This window comes from Amyelois transitella, chromosome W (genome assembly GCF_032362555.1).
Source record: "Amyelois transitella isolate CPQ chromosome W, ilAmyTran1.1, whole genome shotgun sequence".
Taxonomy (NCBI): Eukaryota; Metazoa; Arthropoda; class Insecta; order Lepidoptera; family Pyralidae; genus Amyelois; species Amyelois transitella.
Window position 1 is genome coordinate 1,829,297 of NC_083536.1, and position 16,025 is coordinate 1,845,321.

The window sequence follows — 16,025 nt, forward strand, 5'->3', positions numbered from 1 at the left end:
CTTTGCCCTTCCAATACATATTCGATAACATCATGCATGTTAGGAAAAACTTAGACTCTTTCAAAAAAGTAGGTGAATGTACTAGTAGATCACTGCGGAACAATTACAAGTTGTCGATCCCAGCACATCGGCTGGCTAAGGTAGGGAAATCATTTCTGATTAATTGTATAAGATTTTATAATAAATTACCAAAAAGTGTTCTTGAAATGAATGATAGAAAATTCAAACAGTATATTAAAGTTGAGCTTTGTAGGAAAGCCTATTACAGCACGGATGATTATATTAATGATAAACATGTGTGGCCCGAGCTGGACATAATGGCCTCTTAAATGCTTGTGTATTTTTGACATGATCTTGACATAATTTGTACAGTATGGACATATTTTATTTTATATTTATTTTATTTGACGAAATATTCGTATTGACATAATCAGTTCTACATTCATACATGTTTTTTAATGTAGACAATGTGCATTCGTCCACGATTTAGATTTAAGAGATCTATATTTGTAAATTGACGTCCTATGAAAATGCTGCAGTGTAGTTTGTTCCGCCGCTTCTTCTACACATGCGCTTTGGAAGCGGTAGTAGTTATAATTAGATTTAAGTTATGTGACGTCAATAAGTGATACCTTGTATCCAATTTTGAAAATAAATCTATTCTATTCTATTCTATTCTATTCTATTCTATTCTATTCTATTCTATTCTATTCTATTCTATTCTATTCTATTCTATTCTATTCTATTCTATTCTATTCTATTCTATTCTATTCTATTCTATTCTATTCTATTCTATTCTATTCTATTCTATTCTATTCTATTCTATTCTATTCTATTCTATTCTATTCTATTCTATTCTATTCTATTCTATTCTATTCTATTCTATTCTATTCTATTCTATTCTATTCTATTCTATTCTATTCTATTCTATTCTATTCTATTCTATTCTATTCTATTCTATTCTATTCTTGAAACTCATACGATCCTTCAGGAATTTCAATAACTTCATCTTTTCCATAGTAAAATTTGTTATTTTTTGCGTCTATGTTAGGTATAGAATTAAATGTAGAAAAATACAAAAGCCCACATTCGTACTCTCCATTCAGTTGTAATGTAGGGGAATAGTTAGTTGTTAAAAATTCTCCTCTGCCTGTTATTGACACAGTGAAAGACATTTTTATACTGATACAAATATATTTTTATAATATTATTTATACAAATGATGTTTCCAAAATTCTTTTAAAAACTTTAAACAAAGGTGTCCACAGTTTATAGTACCATAAGATTGATATTGCAAATAATTATAATTTATAGTTAAAGGACTTAAATAATTTACTAGTTCCAATGGTGGTTTTAATTACCAAAACTATCAAAATATTCACAGTAATTAATATATTTAACGTAGGCTACCCAATGTGTTCCAGGATTGTCAGAACTATCTAAATTTGATACAGCACACTCAATTTTTTTTTGGTTTCCGAGGAAGAGTATCTCTCATATACACTCCGCGAAAGTAAGGAATATCAATAGCATGTTCCATTATATCTAAATTGGTTGGTGCTCGTCTGGGTAGCCGCTTTTTCAGTTTTTTGAAGGACTTAGATATAATCCTGCTCCCTTTTTATATGGTTTTATATACAAGGCCTTTCCTAAAGCAACAGATTCCATCATCTTGTTATGTCGTTTAGACTCTTCAAAGTTTTTCTGAGCTACTTTGTAATCATTACCAGCCTTTGCTATACCTGCCGCGCCACCAGCAAGTGAACCTAAAGCTGACAGACCGGCAAAGATGGGAATGAGCGGTAAAAAGCCTCCGCATTTAGGAATGGGTATACATCGTGGTAAACGTGTACGTGATCCGTTATTTTTAGAAAATAGTCTTTTTGCGGTTGCATATCGCACGTTAAGAATCAAACCGTCACTAAGCAAAAAAATCAAAACCTCAGAAAGTTCATTTGAAGTCCCAAAATTTACAATCATTGCAAAATGTTATTATTATGTTTATAATTTTCTTACTTTTGTGTCCATATTATTATTATTAGGATAAACTTTGTGCTAACCACTTACAGGATTTAAATCTATTTATTAAAACGGATTTTTTTCTTTTTTTTTTTTAAATATAGTGTCACTGTTCCACATAATATGTAAAAGTGTCACTTTTCAAAATGTCTTAAGTTAGAGCTGAAACATTACATGCGTTAAAATGACACTATCTTCCTATATTTATAACGATAAATAAACAAAATAATATAATTGGGTAAATGAAACCACGACTTATTATGAAATCAGTCGTTTTATATAAAAAAACAATGTTTTATTACCAATTATATGGCTACATTCAGTCTTAATCTTATTTCCATTTAGGTAATTGTAGAGTATTCTTATTAAAATTGTTCTTATTATCTAAAATCACAGTAATCAGACTATCAATATTACTATTATTTGAAACAATAGATAACAAAATTAAATTCTAAACAAATGTCTCACAGACAGACAATAATTTGACCAAAATCAATAAACAACTCTCCTCACTAATTACGAATTGGTTTTTGTTTTGGTATCATTAAGTTCGAAAATGAAACAAAAATCATACCTATTTCAAATACTTTTTCATTTAAGTTTTTTTTATAAACTTTATTTACCTAATCAAAATCAAAATAAAAAGAAATAGTAAAAAAATCTTAGTACAAAATAAAAAAGTGACAATTTTGAGATGGATTTCTTAATCACCTATTATTATTATCCCTTGAAAATTATAGAATGTGATTATAAAAAGATGATACATAATACGGCAATATAGCATTTTTTTTTATAAGATCCTTAAGATCCTTTTTTTTATTATCAGACAATGGTAATTTTGAAGTATAAAGAGGGAGTAATTGAGGCCGAGCACGAGGTATTTTAATCAATTTTATTTCTTTGTAATTTTCTTCCGAATAAGATTCCTTGTAATATACTCTTACGTTATTATTTGAATCCCTTTTTTCAATCTTTATAATCTTGATATCACTTACTTTAACTACCGCTCCTTCTGTATTTTTAGTCAATTTATACTCTTGAATTTTTTTTATGTCATAAAATTCCTTGTGAGACATTTCTACTACATTATATTTGTTCCCTTTTTTCTTTGCCTCTCGTATGGCATTTATGTACTGATCCGGGACGTAAATAGGTCCAGCACGTAACATTCTTTTTATCTGCCGCTCTATTGTGGAATGGACAGAGTCACCCTCATTTTGCGTATGACCTTTGATCAAAAACTTATGAATTATTGAATTAATATTTGGTAAGTTCTTAACTGCGTGTATGTATGTGGAAAATACGAATTGGTTTTTATTTTGGCCATATGCGTTATCAGAGTAAAATATTATATCTACTTTTCCTGACAAAGACGCGGACTTTTTCTCTAAGAATTTGAAAATGCATGTACCTATTTCATTTGCGCCCTTTTGCCCTTCAACCTCATTCCAAAAAAAGCAGTCAGTATTATCTGCTTTTAGTTCGCAAATTGTAAAATTCATGCAATTTAATCTGGATTTGTAATAGAAAGAAGACACATCTCCCCTAGGAACCTGTAACATGGCTTGCATATCATAACATGCTACAATATTATTCTCACTGATAAATTCCTTGTCTCTTAACTTCTCTGCCCTGCTTAATTCTTTCTCTTTTAAGTGTGATATATACTTTTCTTCCAATTTTTCTTTATCTGGTTGTAATGCGTTTTCATATGCAACACAATCTTCGCAACGGTCTTTCTTTGGTGTAAAAAAACTTATATTAAAGTCTTCTTTAAACACTTTTCTATAAATATTAATTTTGACATATTCAGATCCGTTCTTTTCACAATCTTTTTTATAATTTCTGTATAAATCGGTTAATGTTTTCCCTCCCTCTATGTATTCTCTACTTGTTTGTTGACGCAAATAATGGCTCTCAATTCTGGGTATACTATCAATATGTCTTTTAACTGTAGCCAATAACTCTGCAGATACTTTGGTTCCATGATTTTTGTGTTTTCCACGTAGTTCAGGTTCAATAATACCCGTTGAGTTAAATTTTTCTATAACAGTCCGAATTGGCCTGTCATTGATACCTAAAGTTCTTTTGAAAAATATTTTGCATACCTTCTTTTTTTGGTTATTTATTGTTAAGTAAAATGAGTGTTTGGGTTTTCTATTGTTAGATATTTTTTTATATTGATACTTCGGTTTAATCTCACTCATATGTTTAGATATAAAGTATCTTTGTTGTGTAAGTGACCCCATTCTCCAATAGTTACAAAAAATTTCCTTACGTTCTTCTTCAGAAAAGTTATTGGAACACTTTAATCGGCAATTATTATTACAAGGAACACCTATTTTTCTTTCTGTTATTACTTTATGTTTGGTAGACGAAGATGTATACTTTAAACCCATATTTCGTAAAGTTTTTGCAAGAGCCTTTTTACTGCCGCGCTTTCTTTTTCGTGTTTGTCCATTAGAGTCATTCTGGCAAACTTCATCAGGTGTCAAATCACTAATAGCTGCAGTTTGAATATTTTTAATTTGCTCTAATACAATTGATTTTAAAGATAGAGGATTATAAAACGTAGGATTATTTTGCTTTAGGGGTGATGAAACATAAATAAAATTTGCTGGGTCATGTGCTACTTCAGAATTACCATTAACTGTTGCGTTAATTTGATTATCATGAAATGAGAGTATTTGGGTTTCTCCATAATATGAGTCTAAATTATGTATGTAATTGTTTGAATTATCTACTTCGGTTATGAGCCTTTCAGACGTTGTACATTTTTTAATCACATTTTCATTAATATCAGACGAACTATTTGAATCATATTGTAATGCTATTTGTTGTAAAGATGACAAGTATTCGGTTGATTTGCTTATTATTATTTCAATATCTGTTCCTTGGTTCATTGTAACACATTTCCGCTTCGATGGTGCAACTGAATTTTGTTCAGAATCTGAAGAACTGTTAGAAGAGCTACTAGACGTACTAGAAGTGGATGAACTAGATGATGAAGATGAACTAGATGATCCGGGTGCAGTTCCCGACGATAGTGTTTCTTTTTGTGTAAGTGAATTGTACGAACTGAATTGTGATTGAGACCCACTGACTAAATTTTGTTGTTGACATACTTTTTTTGGTAATTTAATGTTTTGTGTACGAGTTTCATTGTCAGATTCTTGAGATGACGAATTATCTAGAGAACTGGGTTTATACTCTTTATCATCATCGGAAGCAGGCGAAAAATCTCGAGTAGACTGACGGCTGCTACAGGAAGAACTTGAAGAATTTCTGTTTCTAAAGTATTGTTTACGTTGAACGCCTGTAATGCTGGAACTTGGGCTTGGATCTTGTGCAACTCTAATACTCGTAGTTTCGTTTATTTCTGGAGATTCTTCAATTTTGGAATTAATATCTTTAATAATTCCTCTAAATTTACGAGTCCTTGGGTTGATAGGAGGCATGATGAAGATACTGTAAGATAATATTGGCAAAGTTAGGTTGCACGGTCAATAAAAGATTGTTATCGTCTATACTAATAGGTATTATAAATGTGAAAGTACGATAGTTTGTTTGTTTGTCCGTCTTTCACGTTTAAACCACTGAACATTGTCATGTCTTTTAACCAAAAATTGTCGTTTGGTATTAAAATTACAGCATTCGTTAATACATAATTATTATAAACTACTTACATAGCCTATGTCACTCAGGGATAAGGGCCTATCTAACGGCAAAAGATTTTTTAAAATTTATGTTGTATTTTCGTAGCCTATTAAATTCAAACAAACAATGAAAGCATTCCTCTTAATAATTATTATTAGTATAGTAACAAGAAAGTTGGAACATTAAGACAAAAACGTTTCTTTTCGGATAGGGGCAGATTAATAAATATGGTGATCATCTCGAAATTGCAGCAATACTGACTTTAAACTGAAAGAAACATTAAAGATCTAAAATTGTTTTAAATAATACATTCTGAATTTATGGAAAACACTGTCACTATTTGTAATACTACAATTATTATTTAAAATTGTTATCTTACTTAAGAACATAATTATGCGAATACTGTCATTTATTGTTTAATGTCAGTATACCTTCAAACAATATTCCAAATATCCAACCAAAAATATGTGAAGACTGTCACTTATTGTTTAATGACAGTATACCTTTAAAAAATATTCCAAATATTCAACATAAATAACGGGACAACTGACACTTTACATTTAGATACACTATTCTTTAAAAGTATGATTTAACATACAAACTAAAATAAAAAGAAAACTGTCACTTTTTGTTTAAAAACGTTTTTTATGTATAAACCCAGTCAAACTTACCTTATAATTTCAGGAAAAGCGTAGGTAAACAAAAAATGTCACTGTTCAATACAGAATTGACCTCAACATCACGGCGGCCATGTCTCTAATGAAAAAATGACGATGTTGCTGTCAACGGCCTCGTGATCTCCCACCAATGACATATCGACACTAATGACATCTATCGAACGGATTATGATATAAACATGGGAGTTTCTGCATTACACTGTTCTTACCGCGCGCTACTAGATGGCGTTAATAGTCGATATTTGCATAATTTCGTATAGTGACGGTTTGATTCTTAACGTGCGATATGCATAGTTTATAGTTGAACGCTTGTCCTTTGATTTAATATTTTTAAGCTTAGATTGTATATTTTTCACTACTTTTATAAATGAACGAACTCCAGCGCCAGCTTTGAGTTTTGCTTTCATTGCATTTTTTACAATCCATGAAGCCAATTTTTCTCCTTTTTCAGCACTCTTCGATTTTATTCTTTTCTTAGCCATATTCAAAAGGTCTAAATCTGCTTTATGTTGAATGTTTAAATCCTTATTATTGTATGCAATATCGTGGTACATACAAGCTTCACAAGACTGATATCCAGGAATATGTAGTTCGAAAGGTAAATTATTGATGACGTTATTTAAAATACCTCTTCCCTTCTTCATAGATATTCTTAAAATGAAGATATTTATTATGACGCTCACTTTATATTACAATAGTAATGCATTCTTGTCCACCCAACTATTTTCTTTTTCATTTAAACCTAACCACTTTACATAAAGTTTATGACCTTTACGTTTAATAACTCTTTCAATAAGATAAAGTTCTGAAAATTTCGTTTTTTGTAATTCATATTCATAAAAAGCTCCCAAAATTTCCTGTTTATGTTTGTCTTCTAATAGGTATGTTGGTGGATTCGTATCATTTACCTTGACAATAACGAATATTTCTGTCGACCAGTTGGGAGTGTATCCTTTATAAAAATCACCTTTAAATTTACTTATCCGAATACTATCACCAACGTGGAACTTAGGCTTGCGATATAAAACTCGCTTTTGTGCACGCAATATGTTACATCTAACATGTATCTGGTTTACTTTATTTACGTCAACTGGTTTAAATTTAGTAGTACGGTGAGTAGTATTGTTATATTTTTCTACAACGGAATTTAAATTTGGTCCTAACCATTTATAACAACCATACAAACTAAACATTTTGTAAAGATTACATTTTATTGTACGAATAACTCTTTCCACAATAGAAGCTTTTTTGGTGGAGTAGGTGGAATAATGATTAATGTCATATTTCTTACACAATTTATTAAAAGCATTATTATAAAATTCTTTGCCTAAATCAGTTTGTAAATTTATAGGTTTTCGTTTTGAACGAGATAAAATTTCAAACATTGCTTTTGTCACACATTTTTTGTTTTTTTGATTTTATAGGATATGTCCACACATATTTTGTAAAAGTATCTATTACAACTAAAACATATTTATATCCTTTGTAAAAATAAGAATATTTCTGAAAATCCATAAGATCAGCTTGCCATAAGTCGTCTATTCCTTTTATAATTGTAAATCGACAAGGCAAATTTCTTCTTGCTGCTTTATGAATTTCATTCACTATGTTTTTTTTGCTCATTGTGTTGGTTCAATTTAAGTTCAATCAAATTATCTATTTCTTGTTTTGTATAAAACGATTTTGACAAACGGTCTGATGTAGCTTTTTTCAATTTTTTTAAATATACTTGTATACGAGTATTATCATTAACCACTCTTATTTCTTTTCTTAACTCTTGTAGTATATTATCGACGTATGCTTTGTTCACTGCTTCATCGGCTTCATTTGGAGATGAAAGACCTTTTAATTTAGATGTTTTCAAATCATAGTGTCCAGCATCAGTTTTCACCAATGTATCGTTTAAAGTGTCGATAAATTCCAATAATCGCAAACGTTTATGGACGTGATGACCGCACTTATCTACATTCATTGCTGTCTAGATGATTAGAGATCTCGAATTATACTGCTCATTTTCTGTGGCGATAGCTGTTTATGTTCTATATTTATAATTCCAGCTTCTCGTAATTCTTCTATGACTGCAATAATTTCATTATCTACACCACTATTGCCAGCCGCTCGTGATCCTAACAACAATTTTAATCGTTCTACCAGTTCGTTGGGATCATCCCAATAAACATAATCAGTATATTTTTTTACTTTTTTCAGAAGTGGAATACCTTTTCCTTGAGGGAGACTTTCTACACTTGAAGTCATATTTTTTGAAAATTTAAAATTTTTGAAAAAAAAAAAAAAAATAAATTTAAAAAAAATTTAAATAATGACATTAATATATTTAAAACCATTGTTACTGTTTATAGGTTTAGATGACTCATAATTACGTCGATGTGCATTAGTATCAATTAGTAACAATTTATAATTTTGCAAGTCCTCCTCTCTGACTTTTTCTAGATCAGGTTTCCTTTTAAATAGTAACTCTCTTAAACCATCTGTCTTCTTTAAAATTCGAGTTCCTATTTTCAGAATGTTATCATTATCGAAAACACGAATATTGCCAAGCATTAGTTTTCCCCGCTCATGTCTTACTCCAAAAGGTATAGGATCCATTACTTCTGATGATGTAGACCACGACAAAGTTTGACGATTATCTGGAGAAGACGCAATAGATTTTAACGAACCTTCACTGACATTATGATCTTCAGAAGGTGTGGAAATTAAAGTTTTGTTGTAATTATTAGGAAAGTCGCTTTCAGAAACAGTGTCATTCGATTCTTCATTGGATGAATAAAACGATGTACTTTCATTTTTACATTTTTTCCCAACAGAGGGAATGTAATTATTTTCATTCTCAACCCACTTTTCATTATTTTTATTGGCTATCAAATTAAGGGGATCAACAATAGGTTTGAAAATTTTCTCCAGTGCCATATTATTTACGTTTTTTGTATCGTTAATCATCCCCACTTTTCTTTTAACGGCTGCTGCTGACTTAACTATTTGTTTTTTTAATGTTTTTTCCATTTACTGCTTGATATTGTGTTCAGTCGCAGATCACACTTTAAAGTGACCTTTCATTATCACTACATTGTATTAAGTATGTTAATCTAGAACTATAAAAGTGTCAAATGCTGACCTATAACATCCTTTGTTTTTATCACAATCCTTATTAATAACAAGATAATTAAAAGGCTTTTTCCAAACTTTTGAACACATTTCACGAAATTGATTCCATGACATATCAGACCCAACATGCTCATCATAAACATGTTTCAAATTAATGTCATCTTGTTTAAATAATACAATCAAATTGGAATTGTCTCTCACTAGTTGTTTAGGTATTTTTGTATATGTTTGATTAATATAAAAACAATCAATTTTCTTATGTCGACTCATAGCAAAATAATCTCTAATGCTGTTCTGATTTTCGCAAGCTACATCATCAAATATTATAATTGAATCAGGTAGCGCTTCGTGAGGACTCAAAATTTCACAATTGTGATTGTATTTATGAAAGGTTGTACCAGAAACCATGTTCATAACTTTCTCTACAAATAAGTATTTTGCTTGATATAAAGATTTTGAATAAACATATAAGTTACAAAATCGTGGACCATCTGTATGTAACAATAAACTTATTACTAAGTTGGTTTTTCCACAATTTGATGGACCACAAACGATACAACGTATTGTGTTCGGCAGAAGGTTTCCGTGTCGTTTTGGTTCTTGTGATGAAGCAGGACAAATACAATCTAGTTTTAGTTTTTGTTTCACAAATTTCATTTCAAATTATTAGCATGTGCTTAAACTCGTCTGCAGTACTCAACGAATTTGAGCGAAATGAATTTAGGTTTAACGAATAAACACGTTTTATAATTTAACATGTAAAATCTTGTTGGTAGAACAGGAATCAGGAAAGCACAACAAAATAATGTTTGATGGTTAGAATGAATCATGTGTAAAAAGTGTGTTCGGTGTGTGATCTTTCCACGAGCTCGCGGGTGATTCTTATCAATTTTATAATGGAGTCAGGTAAGTGCATTCGACTAATGTTTTGTGATTAGAATGAATCGAATTTTGTTTATTGGGAATTCTGGGACACAAAAGTGTCCCAGAATTCCCAATAAACATCTACTAACATCCATACTTTAATAAAATTATCGATGTTAATTAAACATCTAGAAAAAAAATATTTTGTAAGTCTAGGTAATCAGAACTCTTCTGTTTTACCTAGAACATCAACAGATCTATACAAAAACATCAAAATCTGATCCAGAACTCTCATAATACTATCAGCATATCAGGGGTGAACACCAATACTTTGAAGACATTATCGATGTGATTAAAACGTCTAGAAAAAAAATATGTAAGTCTAGGCAATCAGAACTCTTCTGGTTTACAAAGAACAGATATAGACCTATACAAAAACATCAAAACCTAGACCAGCACTCTCATAATACTATCTGCATATCAAGGGTGAACATCCATACTTTAATGAAATTAGCGATGTTAATTAAACATGAAGAAAAAAAATATTTTGTAAGTCTAGGTAATCAGAACTCTTCTGTTTTACCTAAAACATCAATAGATTTATACAAAAACAGCAAAATCTGATCCAGAACTCTCATAATACTATCAGCATATCAGGGGTGAACACCAATACTTTGATGACATTATCGATGTGATTAAAACATCTAGAAAAAAAATATTATGTAAGTCTAGGCAATCAGATCTCTTCTGTTTTACATAGAACAGGAATATACCTAAACACTAGCATCAAAACCTAGACCAGAACTCTTTTAATACTATCAGCATATCAAGGGTGAACATCAATACTTTGATGAATTTATCGATTCGGTCTAGGTTTTGATGTTTTTGTATAGGTATATACCTGTTTTTGTAAAACAGAAGAGTTCTGATTGCCTAGGCTTACAGAATATTTTTTTTCTAGATGTTTTAATAACATCGATAATTTCATTAAAGTATGGATATTCACCCTTGATATGATGAAAGTATTATAAGAGTTCTGGTCTAGGTTTTGATGTTTTTGTATAGGTATATATCTGTTCCTTGTTAAACAGAAGAGTTCTGATTGCCTAGACTTACAAAGTATTTTTTTCTAGATGTTTTCATAACATCGATAATTTAATCAAAGTATTGATGTTCACCCTTGATATGCTGATAGTATTGTTAGAGTTCTGTTCTAGATTTTGATGTTTGTGTATAGGTATGTACCTGTTCTTTGTAAAACAGAAGAGTTCTGATTGCCTAGGCTTACAGTATATTTTTTTTCTAGATGTTTAAATAACATCGATAATTTCATCAAAGCATTGATGTTCACCCTTGATATGCTGATAGTATTGTTAGAGTTCTGGTCTAGATTTTGATGTTTGTGTATAGGTATGTACCTGTTCTATGTAAAACAGAAGAGTTCTGATTGCCTAGACTTACACAATATTTTTTTTCTAGATGTTTTAATAACATCGATAATTTCATCAAAGTATTGATGTTCACCCTTGATATGCTGATAGTATTATAAGAGTTCTGGTCTTGGTTTTGATGTTTTTGTATAGTTATATTCCTGTTTCATGTAAAACAGAAGAGTTCTGTTTGTTTAGACTTACATATTTTTTTTCTAGATGTTTTAATAACATCGATAAATTCATCAAAGTATTGATGTTCACCCTTGATATGCTGATAGTATTGTAAGAGTTCTGGTCTAGGTTTTGATGTTTGTGTATTGGTATATACCTGTTCTATGTAAAACAGAAGAGTTCTGATTGCCTAGACTTACATATATTTTTTTTTCTAGATGTTTTAATCACATCGATAATGTCATCAAAGAATTTGTGTTCACCCCTGATATGCTGATAGTATTATGAGAGTTCTGGATCAGGTTTTGCTGTTTTTGTATAGATCTGTTGATGTTCTAGGTAAAACAGAAGAGTTCTGATTACCTAGACTTACAAAATATTTTTTTCTAGATGTTTTAATAACATCGATAATTTCATCAAAGTATTGATGTTCACCCTTGATATGCTGATAGTATTGTTAGAGTTCTGGTCTAGATTTTTATGTTTATGTATAGGTATATACGTGTTCTTTGTAAAACAGAAGAGTTCTGATTGCCTTGACTTACAGAATATTTTTTTTCTAGATGTTTTAATAACATCGATAATTTCATCAAAGTATTGATGTTCACCCTTGATATGCTGATAGTATTGTAAGAGTTCTAGTCTAGATTTTGATGTTTGTGTATTGGTATATACCTGTTCTATGTAAAACAGAAGAGTTCTGATTGCCTAGACTTACATAATATTTTTTTTCTAGATGTTTTACATACATCGATAATTTCATCAAAGTACTGATATGGTGATAGTATTGTGAGAGATTGATGTTTCTGTAATAAAAAATGTTTTTATTTGTTATGATTTATGATTTTTATGAGTTACACTTCTACAATATTATTGCAGTTTGTATTTTGCTAGAGTAAAATGTTTACTCTTTCGAAAGAATTTCATATAATACCGTTAAATTGAACTTTCATCCGTCTTGGGCTTGTTTTTATTCTCACACAGTTTTTTATTTCAATATTTATTTTGATTTTGTGTACAAGACTTTAAACAAGAAGGTTTTTTTCTTCTGTAACAGTTAAATAAATATATTATTCAATTTTGTGAAATCATGTCGTCTAGGTACATGTTCCTATTAATATTTTTTTCCGAAGCAAATAAGCCAGAACTAATTGTTAGAAGTACCTAGAACTATAAAAGTGATCCTTATGAATAATTAACAACCAAAAAAATTGCAATTGGTCCGAAATGATATGCTACCGGAAGTTGGCATATCATTTTTTCAAAAATTTTTAAAAAAATCATTTTACTAGAACTTTTTCAAAAAACCACCAGGAACTATAGAACTATTGTGGATGCGAATAGAACTCTTATAAAATTTTGATATGCTGAAAGTTGTTATGCCAACTTCACGCACACCTAAAATACGGACAAACCTCCATGGATCGACACGACAATAGCCCGAGGTTTTCGACAAAAACAAAAAAGATTTATAGAAGTCATCACAAAATACCACATCTTTGGAACCGTTCGATGCTGGATGTATACAATTGAGTGGCAAAAACGAGGATTACCTCACTCACACAATCTCATATGGCTACACGATAAAATTTATCCCACGGATATTGACAAAATCATCCAAGCAGAATTTCCCGATCTACAAAAAGATCCGGAACTGTACAACATAGTAGTGAAAAACATGATTCACGGACCATGTGGATCATTAAACTTCAATGCACCATGCATGAGTGATGGAAAATGTATAAAAAAATATCCAAAACCATACTTGGATGATACAAAAACTGAAGAAGACGGCTATCCCAAATATAAAAGACGATCACCGAAAAACGGTGGCTTCACAGATTTGACACCGCGATTCGCGATTGAGGGCGAACCGCTCCCCCGCCCCCGCGCCGTTGCTGGCAGCTCCCGCGTGGGCTCCGCCGCAACTGGCCGCCTCCGCGCCGCATACCGCGCCGCCGGCCGCTCCGCTCACTGCGCCGCACACCGCGCCGTTCGCGGCGCCGCCGGCCGCCCCGCGCGCTGCGCCGCCGTCCGCGCCGCTCACCGCACTGCAGGCCGCCACGCGCGCCGCACCGCCGACCATGCCGTCCACCGCGCCGCTCGCCGCACCGCTGACCGCACCGCTCGCCGCGCCGCTCACCGCGCCGCTTACCGCACAGCCGACCGCCGCGCGCGCCGCACCGCCGACCGCACCGCTCACCGCGCCGCCGGCCGCTCTGCGCACCGCGCCGCCTGCGGCTCCCTCCGCGTGGGGACAGCCGCGGCTGGCCGCCACTCGGCCAACTACGGCGCCACCTGCATCCTCTGCTTGGGGCCGCACCTACGCTGCTCCTAGCACAAGCGCGCCCAGTACGTCCGCCGCCACTGCAATACCCAGCACCGCCGCTCCAGCACCCGCTGCCGCCCCGCTAAAGAACAACGGCGCAAGCTCAACCGCGCCCCCCTCGCAGGCCCCCCGGACCAAATACCCACCCATTATAGTGGAGAGCTTCTCTCGCAGCCGCTCGAGCCGACGGAGGACCCGGTGGTCTTCTCTCCCGGCGAGGTGCAGCGGATGCTGCCGAAGCTGAAGCCAAGGAAAGCCCCGGGCGCGGACCACGAACGAGGCGCTACGCCATCTCCCGCCGCGAGCTATCGCGGCGACCACGCGCCTCTTCAATGGCATACTGCGCTCGGGTCACTTTCCTTCAACATGGAAGAATGCGAAAACGATCATGCTGCCCAAGCCGGGAAAAGATCACCGAAGACCCAACGGATTCCGGCCGATCGCGCTGCTGAGCAAGTTCTCGCAGCTCTTCGAGCGCCTGTTCCTCCGGCGACTGCTCCCTTTCGTCGAGCCACGACAGGAACAATTCGGGTTTCGGCCCGAACATTCCACGACGCTCCAGGTCGCAAGACTGCTCCACAAGATGTCCGAAAGCCACAATAAGAAGGAATACGTGGCTGCCGTATTCCTGGATATGGAAATGGCCTTCGACAGGGTATGGCACGAGGGGCTGCTGTACAAGCTGTCGGAGGCCCAAGTGCCACCAAGAATGGTCAGGGTTTTGGCCTCCTTCCTCACCGATCGCCGAGTTCACGTCGCAGTGGAAGACGCCGTCTCCTCCGTGCGCCCTGTGCGCGCGGGAGTTCCGCAAAGCAGCTGTCTGTCCCCGGCCTGCTACGCCGCGTTCACCGATGACATCCCTGCCGTCGGCCAGGTGGAGCTAGCACTGTACGCTGACGATGCGGCGTACTACGCGTCGTCCATACGCCCGCTGTACGCCGCTAAGAGGCTGCAGCCCACACTCGAGGCTCTGCCGGGCTGGCTCTCCAAATGGAGGCTCTCGGTGAACGTCGGCAAGACCCAAGCGATCATGACGGGGACAAGACCCCACCCGCCTCCACTGCGACTGCTCGGCGAACCGGTGCCGTGGCGGCCACATGTCAAATATCTGGGAGTTACCATTGACCGGCGTCTCACGTTCAAGAAGCACGTGGGAGACGTCGTCGCGAACACCAAGGCAGCGAGAGGGAAGCTTCACGGAGTCCTCTCCTCCAGCCTCCCCCTGAGGACGAAGCTCGGGATCTACCGAACATATGTCAGATCCCGCCTCACGTACGCGGCCCCGGCGTGGTACGCCTACTGCTCTGAGACCAACAGAAGAAGACTCAGAGCCCAGGAGAACCTCAGTCTCAGAGCAGTCGTCGGCGCCCCGCGGTACGTGAGGAACTCGACGATCCTCAGGGACCTGAAGTGGGAGGGCCTTGACGACTTTGTGGCCAGGCTGGCCACGAAGATGTTCGAGAGGGCGGACGCATCTGCACATGAACACCTGCGCGGCATCGCGCCACTCCATGCCCGCCCTCCGGACCGTCGCGTGAAGCCCTCACCTCGCTGCCTTGCGGCAGACGTCGTCGCCCAGTGATGACGCCGCCGCCGATGGGAACTCCCAGAAGACAGAAGAAGAAGAAGATCCAGGCCGCCACGGCCGCTCCACTGACCTGCCTACAGCTGTAGGCAGCGATGAAGCCAACGAAGAGGGTCAAAAACCCTGACCGTTTGCTACAACTCCTACACAAGGAGTTTGGGAGGACT

The 16,025-nt window shown here is 35.4% G+C and overlaps 1 protein-coding gene across 1 annotated transcript; it reads right to left on the minus strand.

The window, feature by feature from the left end:
- Window positions 1–1,898: 1,898 nt before the first annotated feature.
- Window positions 1,899–6,620, minus strand: LOC106142253 (uncharacterized). Its single transcript, XM_013343957.2, has 2 exons — window positions 6,348–6,620; window positions 1,899–5,487 (listed from the first exon to the last, which is right to left on the minus strand). Exon 2 carries the CDS (start codon window positions 5,475–5,477, stop codon window positions 2,754–2,756), a length of 2,724 nt encoding a protein of 907 aa, XP_013199411.2. The 5' UTR covers window positions 5,478–5,487; window positions 6,348–6,620; the 3' UTR covers window positions 1,899–2,753.
- Between the last annotated feature and the right edge of the window lie 9,405 nt (window positions 6,621–16,025).

Excerpts from the sequence above, each read along its gene's own strand:
- LOC106142253 (XM_013343957.2), bottom strand. The coding sequence starts at position 5,477 with ATGCCTCCTATCAACCCAAGGACTCGTAAATTTAGAGGAATTATTAAA.